General features: G+C 40.7%; 2 protein-coding genes across 7 annotated transcripts in view; one reads left to right on the plus strand and one right to left on the minus strand.

The window, feature by feature from the left end:
* The window catches only part of LOC115659409 (sodium channel protein type 3 subunit alpha), a 964,414-nt gene that overhangs the window by 555,017 nt on the left and 390,044 nt on the right, over nucleotides 1-19,353 (plus strand). The window lies entirely within an intron of this gene.
* Nucleotides 1-19,353, minus strand: part of CSRNP3 (cysteine and serine rich nuclear protein 3) — a 155,305-nt gene that overhangs the window by 31,003 nt on the left and 104,949 nt on the right. For 4 of the 5 annotated variants that reach the window (XM_030579488.1, XM_030579487.1, XM_030579485.1 and 1 more), the window contains exon 2: nucleotides 8,859-9,029. In XM_030579488.1, the coding sequence (XP_030435348.1) occupies nucleotides 8,859-9,006 (148 nt within the window). In that variant the 5' untranslated portion in view covers nucleotides 9,007-9,029. Of the gene's footprint in view, nucleotides 1-8,858; nucleotides 9,030-10,087; nucleotides 10,174-19,353 lie in introns of those variants that run through there. The other variant, XM_030579489.1, reaches the window with a different exon arrangement.

The raw sequence follows: 19,353 nt of genomic DNA on the forward strand, positions 1-19,353 counted from the left end.
CACAGAAATGCAGGGGCCCCAACATTGAACAGAATTTGTAAGTTGTACATAGACAGATCCCCCAAATCAACAGTCTTTAAGCATTGTAACTATAGTGTATTAAGAGATTAATGTTAAGGAAATGCTTTTACCCATGGGCACTGAGATTTCCTGACATTATTGTTTAGTGGCAAGCATACTGAATGAGTGCTTAAAAACCTCCAGTGATGCCAAGTGCAGTTTTATCCACAGTTAAACACATCTTAATAATTAAAAGAAATGAAAAAGACAACAGCTCATACTATACAACTAACACCAATATCACAAGCATCTTTAGCTCTTGTGAATATAAACAACAGAAAACATCTTATGTCAGATTTTTGTTAAAAGGCAGAATAAGAACCATAGTACATCACTACAGAGTATAACTTTGTGCTTAATTCTATAGCCAACTACATCTATCATATTCAACACCATATATTTAAGTGTTGGGATCATCTGCAGGAAAAATTAAAGTTTTTTGGGACTAGGGATGATGAAAGAAGTTGGCAGCTGTTGGTTGCTTGGAATCTGAGTACTAACTGGTCCTTCTATAAGTTATTCAAAGCAGAACTATGTCCAGGCACCTTGAGCTACATGAAAATGTACCAGTCCAAACTCCAAAGGAGCAAGTTCTGATCTTATTAACATGGATATAAATCCAGATTAACTCCATTACTTCTTATTTACACCAGTGCAAGAAAGAGACCAGCTAAACTATTTCCCTTCTCAGATGACTTTAGCATCACTGGATCTTTACAGTATTAGGAAGCGCATATCCTCTCTCTATATATATTTCATTGTTTTGGTTTCTGTCTTTTTCTACTGATATTAACTGAAACAGAAAAATCCTCACATTAACAAAAAACAACAGAGGTACCTTCATGCAGAAATATTAACTGCAAACAGAGACGGGCCTAATTCACAGGGCCAGCTCACAACATTTTGGCACCTAAGGCGGGAAGCTCAAATGATTGCCCTCAGGCTCCCTCGCTCTGGGCCAAAATTTTGAAAGGTCTCAATTCTGCCTTCAGACCACAGGTTGAAAACTACGGTTCTAAATCATTCATTAAGTAAATATTTTTTTATTTCCATCTTTTTCTTTCTATCTTATTTTCTACTCCTCTCATGATACTGCTCTGCTACCTACCCCAATAAAGGAGAACGAACAACTTAAAATCCCTTGTTCAAAAATGTCGAAGCCGCAGGACGAGCGGACTCTCCGCAGGCATGCCGCCAAAGGCAACCTGCGCATCGCCCTCGCGGCAACCAGCAGAGCGCCTCTCGCGGCTTATCGCCCCAAGCACGCGCTTGGTGTGCTGGTGCCTAGAGCCACCCCTGACTCTGCATCACTGGCTCTGACCAGTTAAACTACGTTTATAGCTAGTGGAGCAGAGCAGCTGAAACATGGTGGTGAATGTGATCCAGGATGTACTGTTAGGGCCATTGAGATACATTAACTACCCTAAACAAGTTTATACACATTCCCTGCTTGCTAATATGCTGCAGTTCCATTATTGATTCAAAAATTACCTCCTTCTAATCTACTCCAGTTCTATCTCAGAGGAGCAAGAGTATTAGTCTATGAGGTTTTCTCTAATATTCACAACTCATGGGATTAATACGAAAAGGAAGACAAGGTTCAAAGATGGGGTCCAGATCTCCACTTGGGGTTTCTAAGTGCTACCATAACAGAAATAGTATATAGAAGGGCCTGCTGACTGTAAAACACCGAGGTGCTCTAAAATCCCCAAACTGCTGGTCTTTCAAAGACAATTTGTATCTAAAATCAAACTTAATCATATGGTGGGGGTGGGGGGAAGAGCTATATAAAGGGCACACAGGAGGGATGATCAAAGATCCAGCAGAAGAGGAGGAAAGGAAACAGTGTAAGGTATCAAGAAATGAACGAACAAGGAGTAGCAACTGAATTCTTTTTATTTTAAAAGCAAGGAAGGAAAAAGCTTCCATGGGATCAGAGAAGAAGAAATGTGCAAGTGTGATAGAGGAAGTGCAACTGGCTGACTGTATGATGTGCCCATGCTATTTCCGTGTATGTTCTAGCTCAAATGAGTTTCACAGAAACCCTCTGGTGAAATATGCCATTATTTCTTTGTGTAGATGAATGGGTTAAGAGAATGAGGAAAATATATTTTTAATGTATATTTTAAAGAGCCTTCACTCTGTTACTATACATGTTTGGATATAGCTACCAACTAACCATCATTTAATTTTATTGGAAGGTTTTAATGTATCAGCTGTACATGTAAAACATCTGCATTAGCGGTCAGTCAAGTAAAATAAGTCAGACTGGGTCAGAGAGACCAAACACTCCAGTTTATACAGTGCTGGATTTTATTCTCCTACTTAAGCATACAAACTTATTTGAAATGTACAACCAAATGCGCTTAAGTGCCTAGGGTTTATAACTGCTTCCCCTGGGGGGAAAAGGTCTCTCTGCTGTAAGGGTTAATAACTAGATGAGACTCCCATTCAAAGCCCTTCTGAAGCAGCAGCGGCTCCTCCTTGGTGTTAGGTAGTTATGCTGGCTCTATGTCAACTCCCCCCACTGCCTCACCCAGGTAATCTCCTAATAGACAGAAAGGCTGTATGATATACATTAGGGATGAAACTGTATTAAGCAGCAAAAGTAAACATAGAAATTAATCTCTTATATAAAACTTAACTATATACCTATATGACTATGGAAAATGTAAAAGCATTACAATGAAAATAAATTGCTTTTTCACCACAATCTAAAGCTCATAATTTAGTGTTTTCATATTTAAATAATTTTTATGGCATTGTAAATTTACATCACATTTTAAAAAGCACAGAAAGAGAAATGTTCCTAGCTCTGGAAAGCTTACAATCTAATTAAGACAACCAAAGGTGATGCAGGGAGGTCAAAGTAGGAATATCAAGGCCACAAGCAGCTGACTAAAATGAAATTTTTTTCTACATGTGCATAACCTGTTTCATCAATTGTCCCAATTAACATATCTTCTTTCTTGAACCAAAGTGCATAAAGACTCTCCCTAGAAACTGTGGAAGTGATAAAATATACGAAATTAATTTCTCACTGAAACACAAAGTTCTGGAAAAGAGTATCTTGGCTTTTTCTAAAACTAGAAATTTTACTGGCATATTTAAATTAATCAAATGTTTTAAGCATAGGGTAACTATCTAAAAATGTAAATCACTTTTAAATGGCAAGACAGGGAAAAAGGTTTGCTTATATTTATTTTTAAGTGCTAGAAAAAAAGTTAAGTTGGTTCTTTCCTAAAAATATTATCAGTTCTTTCTTCATATACCAGTTTATATTTACTACCATGCATCATCAGATAGGCTCATTTTCTATAGGAAACATATAGAAGACATGTCTAAGGCCAGCACGGAGCTCTGCTAGTTTCAACTTTCCAATAATGATGTTGAAGCACACTGAAACTGCTAGACCTTAATTGACTGAATATAGTGAAAATTGATCCAAATCAGAACCAAGGGTGAAAATATTAAAGTTCTGAATATCTTAGTCTTAGCAACTTATTGTTAGGTAAGTGAATGTAATTTTCCCATCAATTACACTATGATTTAAATTATGTTTGACTGATAAAGCTAAGAAACAACGAAGAAGAACTGAATGGGCTTTGAATGTGAGATGTAAGCCGCTGAGCAGGCTCAAGGTCATCCTTCCATTTGATATTTCATCTGACACGGAAGATCAATGTTCCCAGTATTACTGTTAGTAACAAATATGCTGTCTCCCCTCTCAAACCATTCAAATATACTGTACCTATAGCTGTATACATATAAGGTATATACTAAAACATACAGCAGAATTCTAGAAATTGAACATATGCCACTTTCTGACTATGTACCAACGTACAGTAGCCACCTCCTTCTGGAAGGCAATGAAGCTTCTCAAATACGTGCTTATTCACAATATTGTATAAAGCTGGTCTGAAGATACTGTACATATGTTTCTTGGAATTTAGACCTTTACCATATGAACTCAGGGCACTGTTTGCAAACGTAAAATTAAAGCATGTACATTCAACTTACTTTTCATATTTCCGTATTGCCAGTATATATAGAGATTTCTGGCTCTGGCCAAATATTTCTGAGATCCTCTGATACTCACAATACTAGCTGTAGTTTTTCCATGCCTATATTTAAAAACATTGTTCTTGAAGCTAAAGAACAATATTTAGAACAATATTTCAGAAACAATCAAGATTTAATGTTATGCACTTGTGTTAAAACTTTCAAGTTTCTATTTCTAAATCTGACAATTTAATATATTCAGAAATAAGGAACACTAGTGACAATCTGTTTTATAAACTGGTGCACTCAGAACCAAATTGCTATTTTCTATTTTGGTGACTGTCTGATGTAAATAGATTGTTTCAAACCCAGTCTATGATGAATCATATACACACTAAAGTAGATGCAGCGATAACACAAATCAGCTTACGGGGACACAGTCATCAGGATATTACCAGTAACAAAAGTTACTATGTCACTTCAATATTCCCCTATGGGACTGCTCAGAAATAATGTCATAGTAACTATTGCATTTTAGCTTATCAACATTATACCTAATGTAATACATACATATCAGTGAAATACTACCAATATTGCCACAAGTAAAATGGTCTAAAAAGCTGTGCTTGAATCCTGCTTGGTTGAGAAGGGGCAAAAAGCAAGTCTGGGGGGTAAATTGGTATAACCATCCTCTTTACTTCAGTGGAGCTATATTGACTTATACCAGCTAAGAATCTAGTAGCTGATATGGTCAGTAATATTGTATTGCTGCTGACCAAATTCAGAAAAACAATGTCTGAAGACAATGCTCTTGCATCTCTCTTCCTTGGAACTGGCCTGTACTTTCAATTGTCTCTCTCCTTAAGACAGGAGTCTCCAGCTCTCTCCCTTGGAACTGGGTTGCAGTTTAGGTCAGCTATAGGACCTTAACTAGCTTCTCCTTCAGTTGGCTCCTTTCTCCAATCAGTCCCTTTGCTCCAAGGGTTCAGCATACAAACCTTCCTTTGCTGTTTTCTGCCCTGCTATGAGGGAGGAGGCAGCATATGAGCTTTAAGGAAGGGAAACGGCATATCTCCGTTGGTCAGTCACGAGAGAGCAGAGCCTTGTCCCACCCCCTCTGCAAGGCTCTAGGTCTGGGGTCCTTAAAGAAACAGTGATGGGATTTTTTCCCCAAACACCATTTATTCCAGAACTGCTTCCTTTCTACCAATATCTCCTGGTCCTTGTTTGTCATCAGTGCCAATACTAGTAACAGGGGGCCTTAAGCAGGAATATTTTCCTCCTCTCCCCTCCACAACACATACTAACAGTTAATAGTGCCCTCTCTCCTCCTTCTCCCCTCCCCATCCCCCCACAGCTGCTTAGGACCCTAAGTAATTGCTTAGTCTTTTTACGCCTATTGCCAACTCTGCAGATCAGAATTTCAAAACCTAAAATGGCCACATCACGCAGTGGGGGTGGACTGACCCTTAGGCACCACTATTCTTAAGGGGCTCACTACTCTGATTCACACTTTCCGTTATTCAGGCACAAATCTGTGTGTGGAAACTCTTGTTTTAAGAATGTCTTATATCAGTTTAGTTTACAGAAAAGCTGTGCAAAACTGTAGAATTATACAAACAAACACTTTCTATTGTAAAACAGAGAAACTGTCATAGCTTTTAAAACATTACAGTAAGAAACAGAAGTTATAGGATGCCTCAGTAAATTACAAAGGTATCTCGTTATTACTGTTAATTTTGATCAAGCAAATGTATCTTCTTGTGTTTAAGAGGTCAAAAGGCTGTAGTATCCTTGTGCTAAAATTAAATTAATTAGAAAACAAGATAAATAAAGATATTTTGCCCACTATTTTTCCTGCCCTTTGTGAGACAGTTGGTAGGAAAGAGGTAATGTAACTAACCAGTTCTGACCCCTCTAGCGGTAATCAGATTTATTAGTAGGTTGAAATCACCCACCAGGACAGTTCACTCCACCACTCAACCACTTTTTTATTGAACATAACCAAATATATATATATATATATTGTTAAAATAAGGTATACTACTTCCTTTCAGTGAACTGCTGGACAATTGAAGTATATTTTTGATGGAAGACCTCACCTGGATAACCGTACTCAGAGAGTAGTTGTTAATGGCTCCCAATCCTGCTGGAAAGGTATAACAAGTGGTGTTCCGCAGGGGTCTGTTTTGGGACCGGTTCTGTTCAATATCTTCATCAACGATTTAGATGTTGGCATAGAAAGTACGCTTATTAAGTTTGCGGACGATACCAAACTGGGAGGGATTGCAACTGCTTTGGAGGACAGGGTCAAAATTCAAAATGATCTGGACAAATTGGAGAAATGGTCTGAGGTAAACAGGATGAAGTTCAATAAAGATAAATGCAAAGTGCTCCACCTAGGAAGGAACAATCAGTTTCACACATACAGAATGGGAAGAGACTGTCTAGGAAGGAGTATGGCAGAAAGAGATCTAGAGGTCATAGTAGACCACAAGCTTAATATGAGTCAACAGTGTGATACTGTTGCAAAAAAAAGCAAACGTGATTCTGGGATGCATTAACAGGTGTGTTGTAAACAAGACACGAGAAGTCATTATTCCGCTTTACTCTGCGCTGGTTAGGCCTCAGCTGGAATATTGTGTCCAGTTCTGGGCACCGCATTTTAAGAAAGATGTGGAGAAATTGGAGAGGGTCCAGAGAAGAGCAACAAGAGTGATTAAGGTCTTGAGAACATGACCTATGAAGGAAGGCTGAAGGAATTGGGTTTGTTTAGTTTGGAAAGAGACGACTGAGAGGGGACATGATAGCAGTTTTCAGGTATCTAAAAGGGTGTCATCAGGAGGAGGGAGAAAACTTGTTCACCTTAGCCTCCAATGATAGAACAAGAAGCAATGGGCTTAAAACTGCAGCAAGGGAGATTTAGGTTGGACATTAGGAAAAAGTTCCTAACTGTCAGGGTAGTTAAACACTGGAATAGATTGCCTAGGGAAGTTGTGGAATCTCCATCTCTGGAGATATTTAAGAGTAGGTTAGATAAATGTCTATTAGGGATGGTCTAGACAGTATTTGGTCCTGCCATGAGGGCAGGGGACTGGACTCGATGACCTCTCGAGGTCCCTTCCAGTCCTAGAGTCTATGAGTCTATGAGCATTCCAAGGAACCTAAAATATACCAAAGGTGTCCATATTTCTAATGAGCAGAGTGGCTGGAAGTGAAAATATGTGACCCTGAACACATGTTCACATGAGATGAGTGATGGACATCAGCAGAAGTAAAAAGCATGAAGGAAAGGAGAAAATAAGCAGTTTCAGCACAAAAACACTTGCACATCTTTATCACCTGCCAGCATGAATGAGAATCTGCCAACATGAATACTGCCATCATAAAACAGCATCAGACATCTGAATTATAATTCAGGGCTGAAATAGCTATTGCAAAGTCAAAATCCACATAATTTTCTCTCTTAAAAATGTGTTTAAATTGTATGTCTGCACATGTGCGCAAACGCGTGCACACATACCTCCCCTCCCCATTTTTCTTCACATTAGCTACACAAAATGCTTTTCACCAGTTTGGTGAATGATTATAGCTAATCAAGTCATAGTAATCCATTTCACTCAACATACATAATCATAGATAGGACATAATGACGCACATGACTGGGATTTTTTTCATTTTACATATGTAATTTATTCCATATGATAAAGTGAACGTATAACCTATATTTTCCTTAAAACAGATAAGTTTCTATAGAAAGGTGTTTCACATCACATGATCAACACACAATGGAGTTGTTTTCTTGAAAAAGCTAGGATACAATTTATACGATGTAGTTTATTTCTGCATATGAGGCAAACTGATAAATTATGGATAGCCTTTAGCGGGATAAAGTAATATGTCTGCACTAAAAAAAAAATCGCAGTAACTTGTAAGGTAGCTTTTCCCACTAATGAATGAGCATAAAGATTTGATGAGATTTAGAAATGCCGCCTCTAAATCATACAATAATTTCATTCCTATATTCTGAAATGGTTATGGGTTATATTGTACAAGAGGAAGAACTGAAACACACAGGATCTGTGTAAATTTAGAATTTCATGCACTTTTCATGTATAAACTAAAGAGGAATAATATACAAAACCTGAATAAATCAGGAGTTGCAATTGTTATCATGAAGGTAGCTCCAGTTCAGTTAAATGAAGCAATTAAAAATTAAGCAATTGACTTCTTCAGTGGGACTATTTGTGCAAAGGAGAGTTGCAGAACCTGGCCCTAGACTGTTTAAAATATTCAACTCAGTATTTAGAAATACCCCTAAATGCAACCAACACCCCACGGCCAAAACCAAATCCATTCTCATCAGATATTCTAATCACATAAACTGCCCATTTCTCCAATACTAATTTCTCTCTATTGTTACGCACACCTTCTTGTCAACTGTCTGTAATGGGCCGCTCTCTTACCACTTCAAAAGTTATTTCTCCTCCCTTGGTATCCTGCTGTTAATTGATTTATCTCATTAGACTGACTTAACACTTGGTAAAGCACCCCACATCCTTTCATGTATTTATACCTGCTACTGTATCTTCTACTTCATACATCTGATGAAGTGGGTTCTAGCCCACGAAAGCTTATGCCCAAATAAATTAGTTAAATCTGTAAGGTGCCACCAGGACTCCTTGGTTTTTTTGCTGATACAGACTAACACGGCTACCACTGAAACCTGTCACCACGTAATATGGTTTCTCTTGTAGAGCAAAACAATGTGTCTTATATACAACTTTAGTACTTACGGGTAAAATGATTAGAAGTGGATGGATTGACGCTATCACCACTGTCAGCACTTTCACTGCTAGAAATGTCGTCATCAGATTCCCGGACAGAGGAGCAGGGCGAGGAGCCATCAACTTCTTCAAATTTTCTCTTTAAAATTCCACTCATAGCTGCAATGCTGTCACATGTACCTGTAACAGGAACAAGAGTAATGAAGCACTGAAAAATTTTATCACTGATCCCATTCAATCAAGGTCTACAATGTAATTTTATGGGGATTTTTATACACAAGATGGACTATCACTTTTGTTCCTGAACGACTGTTTATTGGCATGTATTGTACATGTTACAGGAAAGTAAAAAGTAACATAAAACCAAACCCAGTAGTAATTTGTCTGCCCTTGCTCCCACGTTGTACAGTTGGAGGTGGGAGAGGCAAGGATACTCAGAGTTTGCTCAGAGGACATGTGCCCTTTGCATATCAACAAGACTGGACTTTGCCATATAAACAAATAATCCTTTTTGAATAGAATTTTCACATAAAATATGAGGACAAGCAGTTTTTAGGTTTATTCAAAAAATTAAGGAAAACAAACCACATTCCTCCAGTTTAAAAGAAGGTAGTGGGGGCAAGACATCAGTACAGCATGTCAGCTGTGTAACCACTAAGGCTTTGATCCTGTAGTGTACTGCACTTAGGTAGATCCCTTACACCTGCACAGAACCCACTGACTTCAATAGCACTCCACACAGATGCAGTACATTGCAGGAACAGTGCCTATCAAGTGGATTTCAATTAACCAGATTGACAAAAGAGAGAGTTAGACCTGCTTCTCTGCTCTACCTTGCTTCAAAGCCTCGCACAACGCCACCTAGGAATGAGTTATAAACAAATTTTAGCACAGCAGCTCTGCATAACCTTGCCTTTATAAATGGAAAGCAGAAACTATAGACATGGACATTATCTTATTATACGAGTTTTTTTGTTTTCTGCTTTATTTAATGGTAAGAATTAGGATTTGCTACAATGGATTGTTTGCCTATTAAGGCTTGGTCTACACTATAGCAAGGTCGATGTAAGCTGCCTTACATCTACCTAATAATGCATGTCTCTTCACTACCAGGCCCCTTCCACCAATGTAACTCGCCTGCTAAGTTGACTTAATTATTCCACCTCCACAGGAGGCAGAGTGCTTAATTCGATGTTGTCAGGTCAACACAGAGGCAGTGTACACACGGTGTTGCTTACATCAACTTAACTGGCCTCCAGGAGGTTTCCCACAATGCTTCACTATGACCATGCTGGTAAATGTTTTCAACTCCACTGCACAGCAGCCAGGTACAGTAACTCCTCACTTAACGTTGTAGTTATGTTCCTGAAAAATGCGACTTTAAGTGAAACAGTGTTAAGCGAATCCCATTTCCCCATAAGAATTAATGTAAATGAGAGGGTTAGGTTCCAGGGAATTTTTTTTCACCAGACAAAAGACTATATATGTATATATATATATATATATATTCACACACACACACACACACACACACACACACACACACACACACACACACACACACACACACACACACACACACACACAGTATTAGTTTTAAACAAACAATTTAATACTGGTATACAGTAATGATGATTGTGATGCTTGGTTGAGGTAGAGGAGTCAGAGGGTGGGATATTTCCCTTACTGCTAAATGATGAATTAGCAATTGCCTGAGCCCTCAAGGGTTAACTCTCTCACTCTACAAGGCAGTAGGAATGGTGGGAATAGGTATGTGTGAGAGAGAGATGTGCATTTCCCCTTTTAAGTACACTGCCTTGTTAATTAGATCAGCTTGCTGAGACCAGCTGCTGCAAGCTCTCTCCATCCTGAGCCCTGGTGTGTTCCCCCTGCTCTATGTAAAATGGGGTAAGTGGGGTGCAGGAGCAGGAGGGAGAGGGATACCCTGACATTAGCCCCCCTCTTCCTTCCCTCCCCCTGCACAGCAAGCAGGAGTCTCGGCGAGCAGCTCCAAGGCAGAGGGCAGAAGCAGCACATGGCAGTGGGAGGAGGGACAGCTGCAATTACTAGCCTGCTGGGTGGCTGCAGCACAGGGAACTTAGGGGAGCGGGAAGCTGATAGAGGAGCTGCCGGTCCGCCCTGGTTCCAAGCCCCCCACCAGCTAGCTGCAATGGGCTGCTCTTCCTGCAAGCAGCAGACAAAGCAGACGGCTTCCAAACTATGTTAGAAGGGAGCATTGCACAACTTTAAACAAGCATGTTCCCTAATTGATCAGCAATGTAACAACGAACCAGCGTTAACTGGGATGACTTTAAGTGAGGAGTTACGGTACACAGGAAACAGACTCATCCCTGTCAAAAGACCAGGATCTTATGAATTTCCGTGTCCTATTTTTATCATTGTGGAGAGCTGATCACAACAGCTCCACACCTCAAATGCACTCCAGCCTGGGGTACACAGAAGGTGGTGGATCTTCTTGGTCTGTGGCGAGAAGAGGTTATGGAGGTACAGCTCCGATCCAGCCATAGAAACATAGACATCTTTGAGCAGACAGCATGGGGCATGGAGAAGAAGAGCTACATCAGGGACACTTAGCAGTGGTAAGTGAAAATCAAGGAACTGCAGCAGGCATATCAGAAGGCAAGGGAGGCGAACAGCAACTCTGGTGCAGTACCACAGACATGCTGCTTTTACAAGGAGGTGCATGAGATTCTCAGCAGCAACCTCACCACAAACCCCAGCATGGATACCTCTAAGGAGTCACAGTCCTGGACCAGCACAGGCAAGACTGAGGTGGTCTTGGATGAGGAAGAGGAGGAGGAGGAGGAAAATGGGATTCCATTCACCCAGAGAGTCAAGAGCTGTTTGTAACCCTGGAGCAGTCCACCCAGTTGCAGAACAGCATTGCGGCCGAGTGTGACGCTGGGGAAGGAACCTCTGGTGATTATGCAATTCTAAGTAGTATTTTGGGGTCACATGTTCTTATAGTCTGTTTTTAATTAAAACAGAGAGGTGAGGTAGAGAGTGGCTATCTGCTTCCTAGTGGCCGCAACAGCTAGGCAGATGTTGCCCCATGAAAAAGACTGTTATGTATGCAGGCATGGCTCAGGAATTCTCCATAGAGATTCCCAGAAAACTTTCGTGGAGGTACTCTGCAATCCATTGCAGAAGGTTTCTGTGGAGGCCTGCCTTATTTCTTCTACCACGGTAGGACACTTTCCCATGCCACTCAATTATTCATTTGCCTGGAATCATCACAGTACACAGCATGGCAGCATAAGGACCCAGTCTGTACTCGGCGCTTGCAGAATCTGTTCCTTTGCCACCTCTGGTACCCTCTGGAGAGTGATATCACCCCACTGCAGTTAGGGAACCTCAATGCAACAAAACCATGCAGTATCTCCTGTACATTGCTCAGAGTCACAACCCTTCTTAGCAAAAGGAGATTAATGTCCCTGCATACTTGGATCACAACATCCTGCATGGTGGATTTACCATCTCCAAATTGATTCCTCATTGACCAGTAGCACTTTGGCATTGCAAGCTTCCACACAGTGATCGCCACTCGCTTCTCCACTGTAAGAGCAGATCTCATTTTAATGTTGCTTTGCTGCAGGGCTGGTGAGAGCTTCGAATACAGATCCTGGAAAGTGGCCTTGTGCATACAAAAGTTCGTCATTCCATAACTGCATAATGATGCGATCCCATCAGACAGTATTGTTTCTCGGGATCAGAAACGGCACTCTACCGTGTTCAGCTGCTGCAGGACTGCCAGCAGCAACCGGGAACTGTTTCATTCTATGGCTTCCAGCAGGGCTGCTTGAAAGACATTGAAATGTTCCATGCAGCAGCTCCTCTCACGACTTTGGAAATACTGCAGGATAAGGTGCAACGAAACCCACCCAATCATAGCGCACATAATGCTCTTTGCTTGCTATATAATTCTACCTCATCCTAGCAATCAGTTTTCACCTGAAGCATGAGACTGGAGTACCTCTAAAGAACATAAGAACAACCATGCTGGTCAGACCATAGGTCCATCTAGCCAGTAACCTGTCTTCCAACAGTGGATGATGTCAGGTGCCCCAAAGGGAATAAACAGAACAGGTAATCATCAAGTGATCCAGTCCCTGTCGCCCATCCCCAGCTTCTGGCAAACAGAGGCTAGGGACACCATTCCTACCCATCCTGGCTAATAGCCTTTGATGGACCTATTCTCCATGAATGTATCTATTTCTTTTTTGAACCCTGTTATGGTCTTGGCCTTGAACACATCCTCTGGCAAGGAGTTCCACAGTTGACTTTGCATTGTGTGAAAAAATACTTCTGTTTGTTTGTTTTAAACCCGCTGCCTATTAATTTCATTTGGTGACTCCTAATTCTTGTGTTATGAGGAGTAAATAACACTTTCTTATTTACTTTTGCCACACCAGTCATGATTTATAGACCTTTATCATATCCCCCTTAGTCGTCTCTTTTCCAATCTGAAAAGTCCCAGTTTATTATTCTCTCCTCATACGGCAGCCTAATCCTTTTTGTTCCCCTTTTCTGAACCTTTTCCAAGTCCAATATATCTTTTTTGAGATGGGGCAACCAGATCTGCATGCAGTATTCGAGATGTGGGCATACCATGGGTTTATATAGAGGCAATATGATATTTTCTGTCTTATCTATCCCTTTATTAATGATTCCCAACATTCTGTTTGCTTTTTTGACTGCCACACTACATTGAGTGGATGTTTTCAGAGAACTATCCACAATGACTCCATGATTCTTTCTTGAGTGGTAACAGCTAATTTAGACCCCATCATTTTCTATGTATAATTGGAATTATGTTTTCCAATGTGCATTACTTTGCATTTATCAACATTGAATTTCATCTGCCATTTTCTTGCCCAGTCACCCAGTTTTGAGAGATCCTTTTGTGGCTCTTCGCAGTCTGCCTGGGACTTAACTATTTTGAGCAGTTTTGTATCATCTGCAAATTTTCCCATCTCAGTGTTTACCCCTTTTTCCAGATCATTTATGAATATGTAAAATAGGATTGGACCCAGTACAGTCCCCTGGGGGACATCACTATTTACCTCTATCCGTTCTGAAAACTGACTATTTATTCCTACCCTTTGGTTCCTATCTTTTAACCAGTTATCAATCCATGAGAGAACCTTCCCTCTAATCCCATGACTGTTTTCTTTGCTTAAGAACCTTTGGTGAGGGACCTTGCCAAAGGCTTTCTGAAAATCTAAATACACTATATCCACTGGATCCCCTTGGCCACATGCTTGTTGACCCCCTCAAAGAAATCTAGTAGATTGGTGAGGCATGATTTTCCTTTACAAAAACCATGTTGACTATTCCCCAACAAATTAGTTCATCTATGTGTCTGAAAATTTTGTTCTTTACTATAGTTTCTGTTAAACCCCCAAGCTGGGGCCCCAGGGCCAGACAACGGGTGCTCCGGCCTCCATCCCCCAACGGATTTTTCCCCCAGCCCCCAGAACTGTCACTGGTTATGTAGTCGCTTAGAAAGCAGAACTTGCAACAGGAAAAGCAACCTTGTGGTCGGCCGGCCTGGAGGGACGAAGTTCCCCCGCGACGGTTGCTTCCTGGGTAGGGATGTTGGGGCCCCTTGCCTCCCTTGTATGGGCATGAGCCACTCGCGACCCCGCAATTGGCTTATTATAAATTATGACGAAAAATTTGCTATATATTGCCGGCCCCCTCCCGGGGACGGGCGGAGAGAACTCGAATTCCCGTCGAACCGTACCCAGGCCTGATCAACCTGAAGATCTCTCTCGGCTCACGCGTTTCCTGAAGCCTAACCGCTTGCCGGCCGTAATGAAACTTTTGTGGTTTGTATGTGTAAGTAGAATTAGCTGTTAAGTATAACTGTGCTGCTAGATAAGAGGCAAAGACTGATTCCAGCCGCCCCAAGGCTCCTGCTAGGGGAAACCCGTTGACCAGGAATCCTTGAAAGCAAGGGGGACCAGTCGAGCCTCACAATTTGTTTAGGGAAATTAGTTGCTGCATTTATGATTACTAATAGCACCAATATCACTTTTACTAACCCCTGGAACGACCTGAATAATTACTGGGACTTGGAAAAATACCAGGGCCAGCTTCTATTTGTAATCGCAGTATTTGTATTATTCGTTTTGGTATTATATTGTAAGCCCAAGCTGTAACTAATAGTGTTGCCCCTTATCCTTATCTGTGATTCATTTAATAAACCCTCATTCTCTTTAACACTAAAAGTGATTGCTTGCGTTTTCTCCGTCACTACCCTTGGGCACTTGACACCCCCCCCAGGGCATCCAGTGATCGAACCTCCGCCCTACCCCAACGCTCATTACCGGTAGATACGGGCACCTGGTGGCCATATCGGTGGAGCAAGGGGCGAGAGTAATCAGTAATCAACAGTTTCAACCAGTATGCCTAGTACTGAAATCATGTTTGCCGGCCTTAATTGCCATGGTCTCTTCTGGAGCCCTTTTTAAAAATTGGCATCATATTAGCTATCCTCCGTCATTTTGGTACAGAAACTGATTGAAATGATAGGTTACAGATGACAATTAGTAGTCCTACAATTTCACATTTGAGTTCCTTCAGAACTTTGGGTGAATACCATCTGGTCCTGGTGACTTATTACTGTTTAGTTTATCAATTTGTTCCAAAAACTTTCTTTAATGAAACCTCAATCTGGGGACAGTTCCTCAGATCTGTCATCTAAAAAGAAATGCTCAGTTTAGGAATCTCCTTCACACCCTCAACTGTGAAGACCAATGCAAAGATTTCATTTAGTTTCTCCACAATGGCCTTATGGTCCTTGAGTGCTCCTTTAGCATCTTGGTTGTCCAGTGGCCCCACTAGTTGTTTAGCAGGCTTCCTGCTACTGATGTACTTAAAAATTTTTTTTGCTATTACTTTTTGAGTCTTTGGCTATCTGTTCTTCAAATTCTTTTTTGGCTTTCCTAATTATATTTTTCACTTTGTTTGCAGAGTTAATGCTCCTTTCTATTTCCTCATTAGGATTTAACTTCCACTTTTTAAGGATGCCTTTCTGCCTCTCATTGCTTCTTTTACTTTGTTGTTTAGCCGTGGTGGCTCTTTTTTGGTTTCTCTTACTATGCTTTTTAATTTGGGGTATATATTTAAGTTGAGCCTCTGTTAATAGTGTCTTTAAAAAGTTTCCATGCAGCTTCCAGGGATTTTAATTTTGTGCTATACCTTTTAATTTCTGTTTAACTAACCTCCTCTTTTTGTGTAGTTCCCCTTTCTGAAATTAAATGCTACAGTGTTAGGCTGCTGTGTTTTCCCAGCTAAAGGGATGTTAAATTTAATTATATTATGGTCACTATTATCAAGTGGTCCAGCTACATTCACCTCTTGGACCTGATTCTGTGCTCCACTTTAGGACTAAATCAAGAATTGCCTCTCGTCTTGTGGGTTCCAGGCCTAACTGCTCCAAAAAGCAGTCATTTAAGGTACAAAGAAACTTTATCTCTGCATCCTATCCTGAGGTGATATGTACCCAGTCAATATGGGGATAGTTGAAATCCTCCATTATTAATTATTATTATTTATTATTTATTTTAATAGCTCTCCTAATCTCGCTGAGCATTTCACAGTCACTATCACCGTCCTGGTCAGGTAGTCTGTAATACACCCCTACCGCTATATTCTTATTATTCAAGCATTGAATTACTATCCATAGAGACTATATGCTACAGTTTGGTTCATTAATATTTTACTTTATTTGATTCTATGCTCTCTTTCACATATAGTGCCACTTCCCCACCAGCATGACCTGTTCTGTCCTTTCAATATATTTTGTACCCTGATCATACTGTCCCATTGATTATCCTTATTACATCAAGTTCGGTGATGCTTATTACATCAATATCATTTAATCTGAGGCACTCTAGTTTACCCATCTTATTATTTAGACTTCTAGCATTGATATATAAGCACTTTAAAAACTTGTCTCTTTTTAGCTGTCTGCCATTACCTGATGTAACTGAATGGGGCTTTTTTTGCATTTGACACTCTCTCATCAGATCCTACCTGTATTTTATAATCTTCCATCCTCTCCTCCTTATTAGGACATACGGAATCTCCATTTATAGATCCTCCCCTAAAGGATGTCTGCACCCATTGGCTTTCCCCAGCCCTTACTTTAAAACTGCTCTACGACCCCCTTTTAATTTTAAGCACCAGCATCTGGTTCCATTTTGGTTTAGGTGGAGCCATCCTACCTGTATAGGCTCTCCCTTTCCCAAAAGTTTCCCCAGTTCCTAATAAATCTAAACCCCTCCTCCCTACACTATCATCCCATCCATACATTGAGACCCTGCAGTTCTGCCTGTCTAACTGGCCCTGAACGTGGAATTGGAAAGCATTTCAGAGAATGCTACCATGGAGGTCCTGACGTCAATCTATTACCTATTAGCCTAAATTTATCCTCCAGGACCTCTCTCTAATCCTTCCCTATGTCATTGGTACCTACATGTACCACTACCACTTGCTCCTCCACTACATATAAGCCTATCTAGATGTCTTGAGAGATCTGCAACCTTCGCACCAGGCAAGCAAGTTACCATGCAGTTCTCCTGGTCATCGCAAATCCAGCTATGTTTCCGATGATTGAATCATCCATTACTAATACCTGTCTCTTCCTAATAACTGGAGTTCCCTCCCCCAGAGAGGTATCCTCAGTGTGGGAGGATACCACATCATCATCTGGAAGCAGGGTCCCAACTATGGGATCATTTCCCTCTGCTCCAGTTGGATGTTCTCCTTCCCTGAGGCTTTCATCTTCTTCAACAGCACAGAGGCTGTCAGACCGGATGTGGGACCGTTCTACTGTTTCTTAGCATGCAGAGCCAGTTCCTTCAAAATCCAACTAAGCATTTGATTCAATAGTCTCCTAAGGCAGCTAATTCCATAGTACTTTATAAAATAAAAAATGACTTTTCAATTACAGCACATCACATCAACAGAGCCTTCAAAGCCATTACAATGTCCACTCTGACAGTATATTGCATCGTAACAGTAATACAGAGGATGCCCGAGACTTCACTGACACTGTACTGCATTTGGAAAATCTTTAGAATTATTACATTACAAAACATAGGAATTTAGTTAATTCTTAACCAGTACCTTATATAGCACTAATGAGAGCTATATCCATGAAGCCCAATCTGGCAGTTTTATTCAGAAGAGAATGATCCCAGATAAATTCTATAGCAGTATAAAAGAAAGTTTGAAAACAAAGCAGCTGTATTAAATAATATCTCCATGGTAACATTTACTGCTCATTTTATAACTGTTCATTTTATAATTCTTTTTCTAAAACACTGATTTTGTTTGCTTCAATAAAAGTTAATTGAAATCCCTGATCAACTTGAAATAAATGTGTTATCCCTAACTTCCTTACCCAAGTCTGTAGAAGATTAGATTTGTATATACGGGAAGAGAGGAGGAAGTTTCAGCTAAAACAGTTCAACCATTTCCAAGATCAAGGTTAGGAAAAAAGTTGCTTTGCCCATAATTTAAGGGGGAAAAAAAGCCTTACAATTGTTTCATTGTTTCATTATAAAGCTTTAGGACCTTCATGCTTTGCAGCAAGGACTTGAAATTTGGCAGGGACATCTCCCTGGTGTCAAGGATGTGTCTTTTGCTATTCATGTGAAAATTCACCCCCTTTGGCCAAGTTATAAACCTCTGAAAAACTGCAGTCTGCACATGCTTACTAAAGAATTGTTAGAGTTTGGAAGCTGAATTCTCTGAAGATTCTGTCTGCACTGAGCATGCTCCATCTCCTCACAGCTCCTCAGTGCTGATTCCCAAAGAGCAACTGAGCATGCTCCACCCTGTGACTACGGTGTCTAAGTAGGACTTTCCCTGTAAGAGGGACACTGGTGTGAGGCACCAGAACAGTGTCTCATGTGCTTTCAATTCTCCCACTATTGGCATATGAAAAGTGAAGAAGAGAAGAATGTGGCCTGACTCAAATGCAGGAGCAAGAAACAGTGGCAGGAAAGGGAAAAAATGTAAAATGCAAAGAGAGGCAGCGCTCAGGATGGATGGGATGATTAGGAGCAGGCGTGGGGAGAAGGGACAAGCACAGAGGAAAGTAAAAGATGGGGACAGGGTAGGAACAAGAAGGAAAAGGGGGGAAGATCAAGAGCCAGGGAAGGGGGAACAGGGGCAGGGGCTGTAGGGGCAGGGATGGCAGGAGTCAGATGTAAGACAGTAGTGGGATTGGGGACAGAGGAGACAGGAGTGGGAGAGAATAGTGGGGGAAGGACAAGGGCAGGAGCTGGAGATAAGGGAATCAGAGCAAAAGGAGACAAGGAGACGATTAACGGTTTATAAAAAATGAGGAGTCCTGTGGCACCTTAAAGACTAACAGATTTATTATTTATGTTATTAATGGCCTATGACCATTTGGGAATACTCCCCTACAGATCCTGGAATTCAACACAGGAGTCCCAAGTCTCAA

This window comes from Gopherus evgoodei, chromosome 11 (genome assembly GCF_007399415.2).
Source record: "Gopherus evgoodei ecotype Sinaloan lineage chromosome 11, rGopEvg1_v1.p, whole genome shotgun sequence".
In the NCBI taxonomy this organism is placed as follows: Eukaryota; Metazoa; Chordata; order Testudines; family Testudinidae; genus Gopherus; species Gopherus evgoodei.